Below are 19,680 nucleotides of genomic sequence, written 5' to 3' on the forward strand. Positions count from 1 at the left end.
TATATATATATATATATATATATATTGATTATTATTTAGAGGACGACTATTTATGTCTAATTATGAAAGTTGTAGATAATCTATAGGTAATATATGGACACTAGTGCATGACAGGAAAAATATAGACAGAACTTGATAGTTGTAGGGTCACATCCACCAATTGAATTTTCTCAAAGTTGATGGAAAATTAGTGGCATCAAATTAAAGTGATTAAGAAGATGTTTATCCCATATGGTAATTATATCAGCTTTAAGTTGGTGGGAAAATCACAATTAATTAGTCAATCAAATTGTTAACAACCAAGAATTTGGAACATGGGCTGTTGACAACGTGTCTGCTTAGTATTAGTAGGTAAAATTTGACAAATGATGAAGTCCCTCTAAGACTTGAGTTCAGTCGACCTAAGTTCATGTCTGCTTTATTCTAATACGACTCATGAATTTGCTTATTAGGCTATCCCATCATCAAGCCTGAAAGTGTATGAACTATGCATTTAAATTTAAACTGTGTTTTATAAAGTTATTAACTTTCTATTATTAATCTAATATATATGGAATTCACCTAAAACATCATATACACCTCATTTAATTAAGAAGTTTGTCACCTTAGAAATCTTTCAAGTCCTGCTTGATCCATTCTTACCAACCCACCCTCCATCAAGGTATCACACACACCACTTCTTACAAAATCAGTGTACATGACACTTATCACCCCCTTAGCTCGATAGACCTTGAAGATTTATTCTTTGGGCTATTATCGAGCTCAAAAGCACGTGTATCATGTGAACTTGAGTTATGCATTATAAATGTCCTCACTTTCCTCTTCCATTCTTATGTGAAATTTGCATAAGATGTCATTTGAACCTCATCTTCAGAAGCTTGTCAGCCTAGCTAGATGCTTGTCGGTTCTACTACATCATATCGATCACTTTCCTTTCTTATTCCAATGTGGCATTCCATTAAAATGTCATAAGCTTACCAACCTAGCTAGAAACCTGCCAATTTTGCTTCACCTTCATCAACCCGTCCTCTTTCAGGGGTAGGGGTGTACATGGACCGGGTTGGTTCGGATTTTTTATAAACCAAACCAAACCATTTGTATCGGGTTATTAAATCTATAAACCAAACCAAACCAATAAAGTCGGGTTTTTCGATATTAATTTTTCTCAGGTTTTTCGGGTTTTTTCGGGTTATTCGGGTTTTTTCGGATTTTTCGGGTTTCCATAGTATCTAATAAAAAACAAAGAGCGGTGCTTCTTAAAAAGAATTCTAGTACAAAATATCAACATATAAGATGGAGGCAGAACACTGTTTGAAGTTTTAACTTTATAATATAACTTTATAAGATGAGCTTTTTTTTTGTATATTATTTAGATGGTTTCTCAAGTCCAAATCTAAATGTAAGAAAGAAAAAACAATTATGAAAAAAAATTAAAATATTTATAAATTATATTTTAATAAATATTTTTATGTATAACATAATTTAAGAGTAGTATATTTATAATCGGGTCGGTTTGAATTCGGTTTGACTTTTTTTAGTTAGAACCAAACCAACCCTATAATGGTCGGGTTTTTTTTTCAAACACCAAACCTAGTCAAACCAAACCACTAGTCGGGTTTTTTTTCCGGTTTGATTCGGTTTGTCGGTTTGGTGCGGTTTATCGGTTTGTCTTGTACAGCCCTATTCAGGGGTGTCACACGTCCAGTGGGTTTAATTTCCATTATAAGGAGGGGGTTAAATAAAAAGCATCTTGGTACTGAGGTATTTTGTAAGATGAAAGTCATTTTCATGAAAAATGTTATTTTGACTATAGAATTACGTATTTTTGTGGATTTTCTTGTTTTGATATTTGATTGGTGAATGACAATTTTGAGAAAAACAAAAACTAATGACACACAAATGAAACAATCAAGTACCGACTTATAATCATGTTCAACTTGTCATTTTTCATGTACCCATTCACTGTATTTAGCCAATAATACCTAGTTTAAGGCAAATTGATTAATTAACTATCTTTTTTCATAAGCAACTTTTCCCATTTTTCTCTATGTATACCCGTGAACAATCTTAAAAAATATTAAAGGTCTTTGAATTGTGCTTTCATCTCCAACAATTTTAGCTTTCAATTTTCAATTAAACTTTAAATATTGTATTACTTCTTAAAAATCTTATCTAATTCATGTTCAAACGTATACGAAAATTTGTAAGAATCTTTTTGGTATAAAATAAAGCTAATAAAGATGATCACTTTTTAAGCGTCTTGTGATTTGAATAATCTCATTGATTTCGTATCTTTTCCATAAGAAATAAAAAAATCAAACAAATTTTACAATTATTAGACTTAAGAATTAAGGCGCATAAAATCTTGTAGAATCTTGTTTTTTTTCATGCTTAATTACTGGAATATTTTTTATTAATATGTTTAAACAAAGTCTAGCATAGCTAGACGATCGATGAAGTTGAGGTGATGAGATGGCATGTCACGTAACATTTACCTCAATGAAATATCAGTTCACTTGGACTAATGTTTGCCATGTTGGAAGGCCTGAAGAGAAGGGATATTTTTACACCAATTTTGTAATATCGGGATCAGCAATGGTAAACCAAAAATAAAAAGAAAGGGCATAAATGATCTTTTCCGTATGGTAGAAGAATATTTTTGGTTTTTCATCTTAAATTTTTGTAGATGTAATAATAAAATTTAAAAGTCATTTCTATTTTCATAAATTTTGCATCAAATCAAATCAGATCTGCCTCCCGCCGGTTCTATTAATAATTGGATTAATAATTATGATGAATATGTTTAAGCAAGTTTAGCATACCAAACAGTTTTAATACTCTGTGGCCCTTCACAATCATATGATTTTATTATTATTAAACAAAATTCCTTATATTGCAAGGCAAGAATATTCTCCTAGGTATCCATGATTTTCAATAACACTAGTCAATATATTGCTCCTTTTGTTAGTAGTTAAACATTGATCTGTGGGTGGATGACAGTTGTCTTCCGCTTCTATTAAAAAGAAGATAGACAAATTTTATAGCGAAATAGCAAGATTCGTTACTAATTTTATATAGGAATGGATTAACGATGGATTATTAGCAAAAAGATATGTTAGCTATAGCTAGTAATTTGGCGATGAATCAGTAATGAAGTTCATAGTTAATTTTAATTTTTTGTGCAGTATCCTTATATAATTTGAGTGATTTATGATAATTTAGCGGCGGACTAGTGTTACGATCCAAAATGGATCATGAGTGGCACCCACCCTTAACCTCCTAGGTGGGAGAACCAACGATGTAAACCCCAACTTATAATGTATAACAACAACGCGGTAGCTCAAACTTATAAAGTAAGAATTAACAATCCACAAGAGTTTACTACATAACGTTCTCCAAAATCTGAAAATCATCACATCAAGGACATCTAAAATCTAAAACTAAGTCTGGAAACATCAAGCACCAAAATGAACAAATAACAAAATGTGTCTGAAAACTAAAGACACTATGCCATAACCGAGAGAATCCATCACGAGCTAGAAGGATAGCTCACCCTGAAATCCGATGATCTTGAGACTGACTAAAGCTGAGGTCGAGTCGAAGTCTGTGGAACACTCGCTGCACTCCACAAAATTTAACAAGAAAAAATACAAGTAGGGGTCAGTACAGGACAACATGTACTGAGTAGGTATCATCGGCCAACTCAAAATAGAAATTAATATACAGAAAATAATAGTGAAAAATCAACAACAACACTTAACAGGTGGCAACCAATGAACAAGTACATAACCAGTCAATAATATCAAGATCACACATAAGGACTCAAGCCTCCACATCAAACTCTTTTGAAATATTAGTTTTTGGAGATTGGGTAGTATTAAGTAATTTTAATTTATTTCCCTTTAATATTACCGTGCCGGGACGTGACACCCGATCCAAATATACCGTGTCGGAACGTGACACCCGATCCAAATATACCGTGTCGGAACGTGACACCCGATCCAAATATAATTAATTTATCATTCCTTATGATTACATTCCACTTCATTAACAATATTTCATCAAGCCTTCTTTATTCAAGGCACCATTTTTGATAGGACAAGTTCAAGATTATGGATTTCATGCCTCGAGATTTTAGACCAATCACAACAACATATCAACCATCCAAACCACAACAATTAAATGTGTAGTAAACTTCACACATATTACTCAATGAATATCAATCACTATTAAGAGTCTATCTATGATATAGAACAAAACCATAACCTACCTCAATCGAAGAACCGAAGTCAAGCAAGCTAATCCACCAATGTCTTTCCTTTCTTTGGAGCCTCAGAACGTTTCCAATCTATCAAATATATAATATTTATAAGTAAACTAGTCTGTAGGCACCAATATTATTTATATGTTTAACCTAGACCCGACAACAAACTCAACTCTATAATCAATTCTCTAAAATTCAAGCCTAGGGTTAAGTCTCAATTTTCTCAAATATCATCTACCTAATAGATAAAAATATATCATCTACACCTAATCATTAATTAATGATAGAAACTAAAATTCGGTGCCCTCAAAACACCCAAAACAATTAGAACGTTAAAATAACCATGAAAAGTTTGCACTTTCAATTTCTCATCCAATTCAATTATTAATATAATAATACTATGACCATTTATCCATATATAAAATCATAGGGATTAGGAATTGGTTATATATATATATATATATATATTCCTTTACCTGAAGAAGCCTTCAATTGTTCCTAATAAAGAAAACTAAAATTTGTTCCTATCCTAAAATCAAAAACGAGCAGTGACTACTTTAGCACCTAAAATTTCTTAGCTTTTTCGTTCCTTTTTCCCTCAAGTCAACAATACAACATACTAATACATCCTTATAACATTACACGGATTTCAGTGGTTACCTTGGGCTGCTTCCGTCGTCCGCAGTATGTTTTGTCTTCTCTCTTTTCTCGTTTCAGTTTTGTGTAGTAATAAACAATTAAAATATTAAACCCTATTCCATTTTATTTTAAATAAATACAGAATAAGTGGTATAGAGTACTAATTAAATTATCAACTTAGCCCATTAATTAAATTAGTTATTTAAATTTACCTCTTAATTAAATAACCTTAGTTATCAATTAGTCCAAAGTATCCATTAAAAATTTACGAGGTGAGTCTTTTATAAAATAAAAAGTCATAGTATACAAAATGACCTAAAGGGTCGTTACAACTAGCGATTAGTTCATAATTAATTCTAACTTCTTTTTTGTTTATTATCCGTATATAATTTTAAAAATTCTTACTTTTTTGAGTTAATTTTTGAGGTTAAGGTAGAATCAATTTTCTCATATTATCATGATATCATAACTTCATAGTCAAACCCATCAAATTTTTATTCCACCAGATGTTGAGCTTATATTATTTTGGGCGATCTTCGCCTTTTAGAGATAGATTCAAAATTTAAATTTTATGGGTTCAATATTTAAGGTTCTTAGAGTTAAACCCATTATATCTTTAAAGTAATGAGTTCATATCTACTATTTATTTTAATTTCGTGGATTTTACATATAAATTTATGTTATTTGTCAAAAAATTTACGTAACTTTTTTAATCATGTTTTCCAAAAAAGAAAAAATACTATGCCCCCATGCAGGATCGAACTACAGACCTTCAGTTTACAAGACTGACGCTCTACCACTGAGCTATAGGGGCCCTTTTGATTAACAAAATATATCTATTAAATATGTTTGAACATTTCTATTTTGAAGAAATAAATACTTTAAGCCTATTATCACTTTTTCTTTCAATCTTAATTTGATTAGACTTCTTTGGAGTCGAGTATCTACCGAAAATAGTTTCTCAACCTCACAAAGATAGAAATAAAATTTATATATATTCTCTTCCAGACTCCACTTATGATATTACATTTTAATTTGTGATTCTTATGGTAAATTATATTGTTTGGTTTAGTACAAATATATATTGCTAGGAGTAAATGCAACTAAGCATGGAATGACATTATAGAAAATTATATAGATCACTCATTACAAAATAATAATTTATATTTTCTTGATCTTCTAAAAAGACACTAATTTTGAACCAAATTTGTTTGGTTCAAATAACGTAACATTCTTAATCAACCTAGAGGAGTATATTAGTATAATCTCGTTATCTCAATCTATGCATCTAATTTTTCTTTTCGATAGAAGTTGTTTAACTGACCACTTGTCACTCATTATGTGACTATACCACCTACCTGTAGAACCCTTCTCTGGTTCTTGGCAAATCCCAGTCAAGGAAAAGATCAGAAAGGCCTAATCTGAAGCAATTTCCCTGCTCTGTTCATACAAAAGATATTTTGGACTTTGGAGATTGAAAATTATGTAATTTAGGAGAAATAGTTATCACATTTGTTTTCCAAATTAAAAAAGAGGGAATTTTAGGGGTTGGGCCATAACTATTTTCTTGATCAATCTTGACCTAATCTATTTTGACCCACCAAACAAATTTTGGAGCAAATTTCACAAATAGCCAGATTTATAAAAATAGCCTAAACGGTGGAAATCTTGAACTTCTAACCCTATTTGTCCTAGGGAAAAAAATTTCAAGTTTTTTACTTTTGACTTTGAAGGTCTGTTCATCACTTCCAAGGTCATTGGGTGTAATTTCCTATCATTTTAGTCCCCATAATTGAAAATAGCCGCTGTGAGGTTTAAAATCTATCATCGTTAAATTTTTGAACAATAGTTATTTTTCAAAGGCAGGCTCGAAAAGTGGCTAGTTAACACAAATTCGACCAAATTTATAGTTGCTTGAACAATAGCCAGTTTATTGATTTGATCTGTTTTAACATGCCCAAATTTAATCCAACCTGCACATTTACCACGTTTACCTGTTAATATGTTCACAGTGGCAGTGGTACCACCAAATCAGTAATAATTGGCTTCAAGTTTAATCTAGCTAGCTTCCCTTTGTTTTCCATCATGGTATTGTTGAGCAAAAGAGGAGTTCAATTTTGTTATATAGGGACAGTGTCCTATGGAGATAGAGGGACAGAATATCCGAATCCCTTTCGCCGGAATATCACATCGTATATGTATAAGGTGACGATTTTCTTCATATTTAAACAGTAGATATTGAACCCCTTAATAAAAATTCTATCTCCGTTACTGCTTAATATAAAAATATAAAGAAATAATCGCAACTCTATCCTTTCCCCATAGATTCTCTGTTGGCGAAATTAGAAATTTCGCTAAGGGTGTTCAAGAATTAATATATACGTATCGAAAATAATTTGTGACCAATATACTTTATATTTCTAAGGTAGATTTAAAACAAATGAAATTATATCAAAAGTTAAAATGTTGGGCCCGTGAATAATCTGATAAGAATATTTGTATAATTAGTTGATTTTTTGTGTTTAAGATGCGAACTTTATTTAAGAGACAACTAGCATATGTAAATTATTTTTTTGAAAATCTATCCAAAAATTAACTTTAAAATTTTATTTTATATTTAATAAAATAATGAATGGCCACACAAATGGTTAATTTAAAACTTTTTATATTTAAAATCTTTCTAAAATTTTATGTCAAAGTCAAATACGCATAAATTTGAAAGAATGAGTACTATCTTGACATCATAGCACGTCCACCGGCCATAGGTTAAATATATTAAAAGTAGCATTGCGTTTACTAATTTACAACTATATATCAAACACCATATATAATTATTACATGACCTATATTCTTTTGCATAGTTTTGAGAAGATGACAATTACATCTAAAATGACCATAGTTCTTATTGTACTGATGGCCGTGTGCCTCCTCTCCGATCCCGTGATGGGACAACGGCGTGGCAGGGGAGGCGGAGGAGGAGGTGGTGATGGTTCCGGGAGCAACAACATTTCGTCTTCCGATTATGGGTTTTTTTGTCTCCTCATATTTTCTTTATCTTATCTCGTCTTTCTCTCCTCACCCTATTGAGAGGATATAATAGTCTGGCCTGCACATGATGGGTCGTGTTGCAGACATAGTTAAATTATTAGAAATATATATATATTTTTTGATAAGTTAAGTTTTCAGATGAGGTAGTTATACAAATACGCCGTTGAAGATGTTATTACATGTTAGTATTTCAATTCATGATTGCAATTTTGTTTTCGGTCTTTGCTTGGTTTTGATTTCCTATTCATGTAATTGTATGTCATTGTTTGAATGTTTGATTCTATGAAAACAAAATTTGTTCAACTTTTCTTGATTTCCCCCCCTCCCATTTTGATAGTACTTTGATGTTGTTGACAAGTCTCAGAGCCTGTATGGACTGGTTTAAAAGTTGATCAAGTCCATTTTAAAATTATTTTTAGTTTTTGAGAGTATTCGATAAAATTAAAAATAATTTAAAATAAGTTTAAAATGACTTTAAAAAAATTAAAAATAAAAAATAAAACTTTCTCTAATTTTTATTTTTTGACTTGACTTTTTTCGGGCTAATCCAAACGGGCTCTTATTTTGTTAGTTGATGCAAGGCACCAAGTGACAATTAGTTCTATTAGGCATACCTAACACCAAATAAACAAATATCATTAAAACGAAAAATAATTGTGGGTGAGTAGTTTAGTAGGGAATAAGATATTTTATTTTCAATGATTTTATGCTGGGTTAGTTTAATTGTTTTAAACAATATTTTCTTTACAAAAATAAGCTTTTAAAAATTAAAAAAAAATTAATGATTTTTCTAGTGAATAATAATAAAAAAGTTATATATGTGATATTTCATGCTGATCGTCTTTTTTCCATCCCGTCTCTTCAACTTCCAACACCCCACCCCTCTTTTATGTACTTGTCTCATGTAAAAGAATCAGGCAAGCACATTAACTTTAGTCCAAATGCTTCAAAAGCTACTTTTAAACATTGAGATGATGAATCCATAAATCTTGCTCTTTTGTTAGAAACAAAATGGAGAAGTATAATATCATTTTATTTAGGAAAAATGGACAATATACCTTTCAACCTTGCGACACTTATTTTTTCTCCATATTGTGCTGCAAAAGTCATCCCAAATGAGAAAAGAAAACAAGGGATAATCAATGGCCATGCATTCTAAAAGGGTCCTAATAAATAATTAGCAAGAAGTGATAATAATTCCTTAAGAACTAATAAATATTTTCTTTCATTTTTAGCTATATATATAGCAAGAAGAAAATATTTACTGCCTGGTGGAGTGTCTTGAGTTCCAGTACTTCTCAATTTCCTCAGCAGTTCTCCCTGGAATTCTTCCAGCAATTAATGACCACCTAATTAACCACCATTATTTATTTAAAATGTTACTTAAATAGAAAGTATTAAAACGGATAAATTAATAAAAATATCCTTCTTGTTTATGATTTTTCAAAAAAACTTGTAAAAAAAATAATGAAAAGATCGCAACTTGAGAATAGATCTGATATCAATATAGACTACCTATTTCAATTGTTATGCTTTCTGAAATTGCATATCTATACAAGGGTTTAAGTTTCGATCGATATTTGCGCAGTTGATTTTCCCTCTAGAAAATAAAAATTTGAAGTGGTCTCCAATATACTGAGTATTCGATATAACTCACGCATTCGTGTATAAAGCAGTATAGACAAAGAAAAAAGTGAACAAGTAATATAAGACGAAGGGAGTATATCTAATTACTTCATGTTTTTCCTTTACTATTAATTACTGATTTCTCAAATCATTTTTCAAAGCCTAATATTAAATATCAATTAATACATGCATTGTAGTAAAATTCTCATATCAATCATTATTTTAGACGTGTAAAATTCAAAGTGGACAAGTAAAACTCAACGTCAAGGAAGTTTACCTCTCACCAACCAAGTTGAACATTTTAGCAACAAGGAAATCCTCGTCTTCTGAAAATTCAAGCTTCCAGGTTTCTTCCTTGTCGGTCTCAAATGCTAAACACATCATTGGAAACAATAACATGAGATTATTTATTAATTATTAGGGATATAATTAGTCGGAGTCAAGATTATTATTAAGGAAATTCAAAATACAAAAAAGTAATCATACGAAGAAATCGAATGAAGTTTAATATCTACTGTATTAATACCAAATGCAAAGTAACTACGTAGTGTGTAGAACAGTTAAAAATTTACATATTTGAAAATTACGAATAGTTATTACTTACCGGGAGAGTCCATGGAGGCATTATTTGATGTGCTTGAACAATCCAAATCAGCCATTAGAGATGGAATTAAATAACTAGACAAATTAATATTTAAAAACAGTAGCAATGAAGAGCTAAAGAAGAATAGCTAGAACCAATGTATATATGGAGGAAAATTGTACACTGGATGAAGCCAGTATTAATATTATACTATTAGGTACCGTTGGGTACGACGAGGGATAATAATTTTGAGATAAAATGTAAAATTATTTTATTTTACGTTTGATTATAAGTGTATTAATTAGCTATTTTCGAAGTTATTTATTCTATTATTTATATTACAATGATGGAATAAGTTATCTCGTATATATACGATGGAATAATCAATCACATGAAATATGTCAAATTTATGGAATAACTTTATCTATCTCATCCCCCATGCCAAATAATTCTTAAAGAATCATTTACTAAACAATTGGTATGAAGGATAAGGGACAATAATTCATAGATAAGATGCAGATAATTTTATCTTGTATTTTGATATGAAATATTAATTAGTTTCAGAATTATTTATCGCACTAATTATATTACAATGATTGATAAAATAAGTTATTAGTTTCAGAATTATTTATCTCACTAATTATATTACAATGATTGATAAAATAAGTTATCTTCTATATATACGTAAAATAACTAATTTAATAAAATATTTTAATTCATAAAATAATTTTATTGGGTCATGTGGTCCAATAAAGGGGGCAGTTGGGGATCCAAGTGAATGGAGTTAATTTGGGATATGGAATAGGATTGGGTGGGGTCGTAGTTTATTGCCATGTGGATTGAGAAAAGAAAAGAAAAAATAAAAAATAAATGTGAATTCTTTTCAATATTCATAAACAAAGGGTTCAAAGGTGCCCAACTCAAATAATTAAAAGTTAAATATATTTAGTTAAACATTACAAAAATTAAAATTAAAAACTAACAGAAGGATTAAAAGTGTTATTAAATTGAAATGTTAAGATCAAAAACGTTACTACATCCGTCCAATATTAGATGGACACTTTCAATTTTACATAATAATTAAAAAATCATTAATAAATTAAAAGACTTTATCATTTTTTATATCAATTCAATATACATAAAGTATAGAAATAGTTAGTATTAGTAATTATTTATATTCAAAAGGTCATATTAATTATAGAAGCAAATATAAAAAATTTAATTAATTTTTATTTTAATTTAATAAATAATCAAATAATATAAGATAAATAATTTTAGTAAGATAGTCATATAATATGGTACAGATGAAAGTACTAATTAATGACCAAGCAATGAAAGATCTGACAATTACACATTTAATGCCTATATGCGGGTCCCACACATATATATATATATAAATATATTTCTAACTTTTTCAGCATTTGTCTTATTAATTAATTACTACTCCTGTTCAAAAACACAAAAAGGTCCAAAGTTCAATGGTCAATTGTCTCAATTGTAAATATAGATAGGATTGTACCAGAAGAAGAGAATTCGAAAATTTATAACATGTTTGAATATTTTTTAACTTCTTTGCATATTTTTTAAAAATTTTTGAATTAGCTTAATGAAAATTTTGATAGGAAAAATCGTATATTCGTGAGAAATAAAATTTATTATGAATTTTGAGTTTTGCTGAAGCTCTCTAATTTTGTATTAACAATTGTGTGGAAGATCGGGTCTTAGTCTGAAAAATCGAAATCTAATAGTTAAATATCAAGTCAAAAAATCGAATGCGCACTCCTAATTAACGATTCGAAAGTGGTTATTTGCTAATTTCTTCCAAAATTGGCAAACTTGGAAAACATCTAAATAGATTGGACTTTGTAGAAGTCAGGCCCAAAGGTTTAGTTGCTCAGAGTAGAGCCCAAAATTTTGAATTATAGGCTCATATATCCAAGATCCAGAGTAAGTCAATAAATGGGCTTTTCACTCAACACTAAATATAAAACAGGAATTTTTATATAAATAAACTCTTTTATATTAATAATTATCTTTTTTTTAATTATAATTTATAACATATTTATCTTAATTAATAACTAAAATTACTCCATTACCTCCCCTCCCCTCCATTACTTTGTAAAAAATAAAATAAAATCTAATTTTTTTTACAGAATATAACAAACATTAATATATATTTAATATAAATAGCTACAGTTATCTTTTTTATATTATATGGATACAATTAAATATTAAATAGCAAAATTAATTATATTTTTAATAATTACTTTTAAATTGTATACACAATTAAATAAATATTTAATAGCAAAACAATAAACGCACCTCTAATCAATGCACTCCCCAATTTGTTACCATCTTCAAGGTTTTCTCTTTCAATATCCTTATTTCATCATTTTTTTGTTTTTTTTCCCCATATTTTCATTGATCACGATTCTCTTTTGCACGATTTCAGCTTCATTAGGTATCCTCCAATTCCAATTTTTGTTCTCATTTTTTTTTGGTAGATTATGCTTGTATACAGTTATATGGTTCATCTATTTTTTATAGGATTTCGTTGAAGAAATATTGTCTCCATTTGAATGCAAAATATTCATATATCCTCCAACACCAATATTTTATTACAATCATACTTATAAAAATACTTGCATCCATTTGAATTTAAAGTATTCATATATGCTAGTATTTTTTTGAATACAAAATTGTATACTATTTTTGTGATATGTTCTATTCTATTTGTTTATTTTATGGGATTGTCCAAATGTATCAAACTTTTGTTTAATATCAAGAGTATACATATATACATTGTATTGTTGTATTATTAAGGGTAATGTATTTAAATTATCGCTTTTAGTTGTATTAAGATGAGTAAAAATCTGAGAAGGAAATATAATTTGAATTGAAAATTGTATAGAGTATCTTACTTAGTCATTGCCCTTACTAGTTGGCTCCTCATTTGTTTTGTTAAAGTTTAAATTTCTAACTGAGTTATATATGGAAACGTCATCTTTAAAATATATTCCCCGTTTCATCCTTTTGAATTAAAGGAACAAAAAGATGACAAGTTTAAAATAAAATGAGTAAAAATTGTTAAGAGATTTTAAGTTGGGATGAAAAGTTATACATGCCACTTTGTCATATTCATAGCCATGAATTTATTAATGTATTAAACATTAAACAAATATAACACAAATTATGACTCGTGAAAAAAAATGTAGACAAAAATAGAAGAAGAGAAGTATAATTTGTTAAGATTTCGTACATGCCTTTCAATAAATAATTATTAGTTGTTAATTTAATAATAGGAAGAGAGTTTTTAGGAAGTAAATAAAGTTGTGTTAGTTATAGTATTAAATTTTTACTTTATTTATTGCAGTATATTTATGATTGTATTACTGTATAAATAAAATAATAAAAAAATATACAAATATACAACTAATAACGAATATAAATTATAGTCATTTTTGATAAGTAACATATTTATGGCTATTCAAATTCAATAACCCTACAAATATAGTTATTCAGGTAAGTTGCTCTAAAATCTGTATATCCTAGTGAACACAAAAGCACGCTCAAATTAAAAAAAAAAAGATTTCATTTCATTGGGTTAATTATTAGTAAAAAAAAATAATCTCTCTTAGCAAATCAGAACTAAGATGATTAAATACAAATCAGAGCTTTATTTCTTTCCTGCATGTTTTATCTAGTAACATGCTAAAGTCAAACATTCATAAATATTACATTTTTTATTTTTGCATTACCTAAAAAGCAATCTTCTTGCAAATTTTACAAAAAATAATATAAAAAATTATTACTATAAGCTAGGGATCACATAATACTTCCTATCTGTATATTTGTCTTTTTAAGATTTTGCACACCCATTAGAAGGACATTTAATAGTTAATAATCATAAAAGTATTTGTTTAAACCATATGCTTAAACTCTCCGTTAAATGTTTCACTTAAATAAGACTCAACCACTTCAGGGGCGGATGTAACGGGCTTGACCGAACTCAATAGTTTTTACTTAAAAAATTTGTACTAATTATTAAGAAATTCATTAAACACGTACACATATTGAAATTAGAATATCATCCGTACTTGAAGTTGTCAATTTAAAATCTAGAATTAATCCATAAAACTATGTTATTTAATCAGACTTTTCAAAAATATCAACGAATATACATGTCTCGGATCCTTCAAAAATAATGCATTTCAAGAGAACCTAATACGAGTACAACAATATTTTTAAAAAATTCAAATAATAGAATCATAAAATTGAAATCTTGATTCCGCCCCGCTATCTATTAGGGTATTAAGGTAATACTTGAAAAAGTAGTTTACAAAAGTAGCACTTGTTGGCATGTTATTTGAGGTCAACCCTGTGACTTGATTTGTTATCACTTGCAAATTCTTCAAGCCAGCTCTCTGGCATGTTAAATGCAAATTAAAGATCTCTATAAATTTGATTATAAATATTCAATACACAATAAAATAATCAACTTTTTTTTTGATTTTTTTTTCATACTTCTAACAAATATATACAAAATGGCTTTGCCAAGACATTTTGTATTGTTCATTCTTCAATTGATTTTTGTTGCTCTTGCATTTAGCCATTTTTATAATGCACAAGGTTTGAAACATGGATTTTATATTAAAACATGTCCAAATGTTGAGACAATTGTGAGAAAAACAACTGCTAAATACATATTAAAGTATTCCAGTATAATATCTTTGTATTATTTGATAATATTTGATAGCATATTTATAGGGAGATAATTATCATATAATTCTTTGATATTGTTTGGTAGCATATTTGTAGGAAGATAATTAGTTTTCTTATTTCAATATTGTATCACATATATATTCTCTCTTGGGGGAATGGATAAAAGACAGTCAAGATTGTACAGTTCTTTTCATTGTATCAGAGCCAAATTTATTTTTTCTTCATCGTAAATTTTCATGGCTGGTGACGACGTACCTCCTCCACCACCACCCAAAATTGAGTCTAATTCTCCCTATTTTCTCGATCCTCAAGACCGATCCGGGGACTATATCACGCCTACTCATTTCAAGGGCGACAATTTTGATGAATGGACAATCGACATACAAACGACGTTAGAGGCACGACGTAAATTTGAGTTCTTGGGCGGCTCTATCACTGAACCTCAACCTCCTTGTACAAAGTCCGATTGGACCGCAATTAACGCAATGTTAATCTCTTGGATCACCAACACCATTGATGTTGATGTCAAATCTTCCTTGTCAAAATTTAGAGAGGTCAAACCCTTTTGGGATCACCTTAAAAGGAGGTTCGCGCAGACTAATGGATCACGTATTCAACAACTTCGATCTTCCCTGGCTAAATGTGAACAGACCAAAGCAATGTCGGTTTCCGTATATTATGGAAATTTACATGCTCTATGGCAAGAATTGAATCATCATGAGCCCCTAATTTTTTGTACTTGTTGCTTCGTTTGTACGATAGGTCATTTACATGAGGTTCGTTGTGAGCAATCTAAACTTCATGATTTTCTGATGGGTCTGTATTCTGAGTATTATTCTTTGTTGCGGACTAATATATTATCTCAAGATCCGTTACCAAGTCTTGATAGGGCTTATCAGCTTGTGTTTCAAGTGGAGCGTGTTCGTACGGCCAAACACGAATCCGAGACAACGTTGATCGAGGCTCTTGGATTTGCGGGTCTTGCTACTGCAGGATGGCATCGTAGTTCTGCAGATCGTCCTGTATGCTCACATTGCAAAAATCGTACCCCCACACCCAAATTACAAAATAAAATACCTTTTAAAATTTTATTCAATAAACCTCATTCTTTCGATGTTATTCGTACCTTTGGATGTTTGTACTTTGCTCATAATTAAAAAATTCAGGGTGACAAATTTGCTAGTCAGAGAAGAAAGTATTTATTTGTGGGATATCCGTTTGGTAAGAAGGGGTGCCAGTTGTTTGATTTTGATACGAAGGAATTTTTTGTCTCTCATATTGTAAAGTTTGTGGAGGATGTATTTCCTTTTGCTTGTCCGGATGATGTTCATATTTCGTCTAATTTTTTTTAATGTAGGTGCTGAAATTGATGGTGATTTTATGGTGTACGAGGATGACTTAGGGGCGAAGTTGATGGTTCGAAGGCTATCGGGCAGCAGCCGCAAGCAACAGTCTAACTAGTGCCTGCTGACAGCCAGGACGAGTTGCAGCCAACGGCCACTACCCAGCCCGCTGGAAACCCAACGCCCACTGGCAGCGAGGGTGGGCAGCAACACCATACTCTAACCACGGATGTGAAAGGTGGCTTGGAGAGTGGTTTTCGGGAGAAATTTCTCTCTGTTTTGCTTCGTGATCATGTGACATACTCAGTTTTTGCTAATAGTCCATCTCCTACTACTCCAATTAACAATCAATCCTCAGATATTCCATATCCTTTGGCATACTATATTAATTGTGATAATTTCTCTGTAAATTATCGTATGTTTCTTGCAGCTATTATTTCGGATAAGGATCCTAAGACCTTCAAAGAAGCCATGAAACACGAAGGTTGGAGACATTTAATGAAAGAAGAGATACGTGCATTGAAAGACAATGGTACATGGACTTTGAAACATCTTCCTCCTGGTAAGAAAGCACTTGGTAATCAATAGATGTACAAGACCAAGTTTTTATCAAATAGAGATGTGGAACGGCTCAAATTGCGCTTGGTTGTGTTGGAAAATCATCAACAAGCAGGGATTGACTACAATGAAACTTTTGCTCCGGTCGCCAAGATGACTACTATTTGAGCCTTCCTAGCCATTGCAGCATCCAAAAATTGGGAACTTCACCAAATGGATGTTCATAACGCCTTTTTACATGGTGACCTTGATGAGGAGGTGTGTACGAAGCTCTCTTTCGGATTTGAAAGTCTAGATCCTACGTTGGTGTGTCATTTGCGTAAATCATTGTATGGGTTGAAACAAGCCCCTAGACGTTGGTTTGCAAAATTGGTGACTGCTTTGAAAGGGTATGGTTTTCTATAATCTTGTTCTGATTATTCTCATTTTACATTTACTAGAGGAAATATTCATATTAATATCTTGATTTATGTTGATGATCTTATTATTTCTAGGAATGATTCAGCTGCACTTGCAACTTTCAAAGCCTATTTGAGTGATTGTTTCAAAATGAAAGACCTTGGGTCTCTCAAATATTTTGTGGATATTGAAGTAGCTCATAGTTCATCAGGATTGTTTTTGTGTCAACGAAAGTATACTCTTGATATTGTCTCTGAAGCAGGGTTATTAGGTGCAAAGCCAAGTGGATTCCCTATTGAGAAAAATCATAAACTTGGTCTTGCAAATAGAAATTTGTTGTCGGATCCGGAGGTCTACCGTAGATTAGTCGGGCATTTGATTTATTTGGGGGTCACTCGATCGGACTTGGCATACTCTGTTCATATTTTGTCTTAATTCATGCAAGAACCCCAAATTGAATATTGAGAAGCGGCCTTACGAGTGGTCCGTTATTTGAAAGGCACCCCAAGATAGGGTATTTTGTTACGTGCCAACAGTGAGTTGACTTTGTAGGAATGGTGTAATTCTGATTGGACTTGCATTATAGCAGAAGCAACCTCAATTGTCGTACCCAGGCGCCCGTCTCTAGAAGCTTCTGGAATGTTCACTTTGTATGGCCTCAGTGATGAGAATATTTTGTGTGCCACTTCTGATGATGCATGCAGGCGGTTTGTCCTCTTACTCGTCGTTCGTTGACAGGTTAACTAGTATTTTTAGGTCAATCTCCCATCTCTTGGAAGACAAAGAAGCAGCACATAGTTTCTAGATCTTCTGCAGAGGCTGAATATAGGTCCATGACTGCGGTCACTTGTGAGTTGAAGTGGATGAAAGGTCTGTTATTAAGTTTAGGTATACAACATCCCAAGGCGATCAAATTATTTTATGATAGTCAGTCCGCTTTGTAAATTGCAAAAAAAACCCGATTTTCCATGAACGAATAAAGCACATTGAGGTAGATTGTCACTTTGTTCGTGATGCAATTAATGAAGGTTTGATCTTTCCGTCACACGTTTCAACATCTTCACAATTGACAGATATTTTGACCAAAGCTCTCGACAAAACTCAGTTTGACTTCTTGCTTTCCAAGTTGGACATTTTTGATTTCCATGCTCCAACTTGAAGGGGGTATTGCAGTATAATATCTTTGTATTATTTGATAATATTTGATAGCATATTTGGTAGGAGATAATTATCATATAATTCTTTGATATTGTTTGGTAGCATATTTGTAGGTAGATAATTAGTTTCCTTATTTAATATTGTATCACATATATATTCTTTCTTGAGGGAATGAATAAAAGGCAGTCAAGATTGTACAATTCTTTTCAGAAAGGCACCAACTCTAGCTGCTCCTTTGCTTAGGATGCATTTCCATGATTGTGTTGTTAGGGTATGTTTTTATTTCTATATATTCATTTTCATATAAAGATTTTCCTATATTTTTATTATTATTGTTGTTATTAATATTGCTATTATTTTTGTCATTATGGAGAAACATGGTATGTGAGTGTTTATATAATTGATCCTACTTGTTTGCGATTATTTATGGCATATGTAGTTTGAGGCAGATCAGAGTTTCGACTACAGATTCACATGAACCTAGTAATTTTTTATCCTAAATATATATATATATATATATAGTTATCATAAAACCCGACTTGGGTATTATTATATATTAATTTAAAATTATTATAGCTTTGTAAGAACCTATAAACTTCAAATTTGGAATCCACCTTTGAGCGTAATTGTCGTTGTTGTACTCCAATGATTCAATTGTTTTGACTTTTAAGATTTTTACACACTGCTTAATAAAAATATTTAATGACCTCCATCGAAAAATATTTGTCAAAATTAGCCTTTTATATCTTTAAGTGTCTCACTTAGTTGATACTCCACTACTTGAAACAATAAGGATAGATCTTAAAAAAAAATTAATAAATATTTTTTTTTGAAAATATTAAAATATTAATGTTATGTTGATGCACAATTTTTTTTTTATAAGGATGTGATGGTTCTGTGCTACTAAACTCAACCAAGAATAACCAAGCAGAGAAAGATGCCCTACCAAATCAATCTCTAAGAGGATTTCAAGTGATAAATAGTGTAAAATTTGAACTAGAAGAAAAGTATCCTGGTGTAGTTTCTTGTGCAGATATCCTAGCCTTAGTAGCTAGGGATGTTGTTTCTATGGTAAGATTAATCCATGTTATCTTTATTTGGATTAACACAAACAATTTTTTTAGAAATTATTTAAAGTTATGGTAGAGTGGTGAATTGCAAGAAAGTCAAAATGAGAGGTGCACATGCACCGTCCAAGAAGAAAATGCATATTTTACGCATTTCAAAAATTGTTGCCTCCTTTAACAATTTTTGACAAGAAAACTCGTATTTTACGCATTTCCAGTTTCCTATAAATAGAGGACGCTTGCCCTTATTTAAATCATCCCACAAAAATACAA

General features: G+C 30.7%; 1 protein-coding gene and 1 non-coding gene across 3 annotated transcripts; both read right to left on the reverse strand.

Annotated features, from left to right (window-relative positions):
• Positions 1–5,645: 5,645 nt before the first annotated feature.
• TRNAT-UGU (transfer RNA threonine (anticodon UGU)) lies at positions 5,646–5,717 on the reverse strand. Its single transcript has one exon. It is a non-coding gene; the product is annotated as a tRNA-Thr (tRNA).
• A 1,944-nt stretch (positions 5,718–7,661) lies between these two features.
• On the reverse strand, positions 7,662–10,307 carry LOC129871025 (MYB-like transcription factor ETC3). 2 transcript variants are annotated; one of them, XM_055945891.1, is made up of 5 exons: positions 10,182–10,307; positions 9,855–9,948; positions 9,217–9,300; positions 9,010–9,048; positions 7,662–7,983 (listed from the first exon to the last, which is right to left on the reverse strand). In XM_055945891.1, the coding sequence occupies exons 1-5, from the start codon at positions 10,234–10,236 to the stop codon at positions 7,944–7,946; spliced, it is 312 nt and encodes a 103-aa protein (XP_055801866.1). In that variant the 5' UTR covers positions 10,237–10,307; the 3' UTR covers positions 7,662–7,943. The 2 variants fall into 2 exon arrangements, with proteins under 2 accessions (XP_055801866.1, XP_055801867.1); XM_055945892.1 differs by having other exon boundaries at positions 7,662–8,009.
• Between the last annotated feature and the right edge of the window lie 9,373 nt (positions 10,308–19,680).

This window comes from Solanum dulcamara, chromosome 10, assembly GCF_947179165.1.
Source record: "Solanum dulcamara chromosome 10, daSolDulc1.2, whole genome shotgun sequence".
Taxonomy (NCBI): Eukaryota; Viridiplantae; Streptophyta; class Magnoliopsida; order Solanales; family Solanaceae; genus Solanum; species Solanum dulcamara.

Coding starts and splice junctions, on each gene's coding strand:
- LOC129871025 (XM_055945891.1), bottom strand. CDS start 10,236: ATGGCTGATTTGGATTGTTCAAGCACATCAAATAATGCCTCCATGGAC. Junction 9,301..9,854: donor TTCAACTTGGTTGGTGAGAG/GTAAACTTCCTT, acceptor GTGGTTAATTAG/GTGGTCATTAATTGCTGGAA. Junction 7,984..9,009: donor AAGTGTCGCAAGGTTGAAAG/GTATATTGTCCA, acceptor TCCTCTCAATAG/GGTGAGGAGAGAAAGACGAG.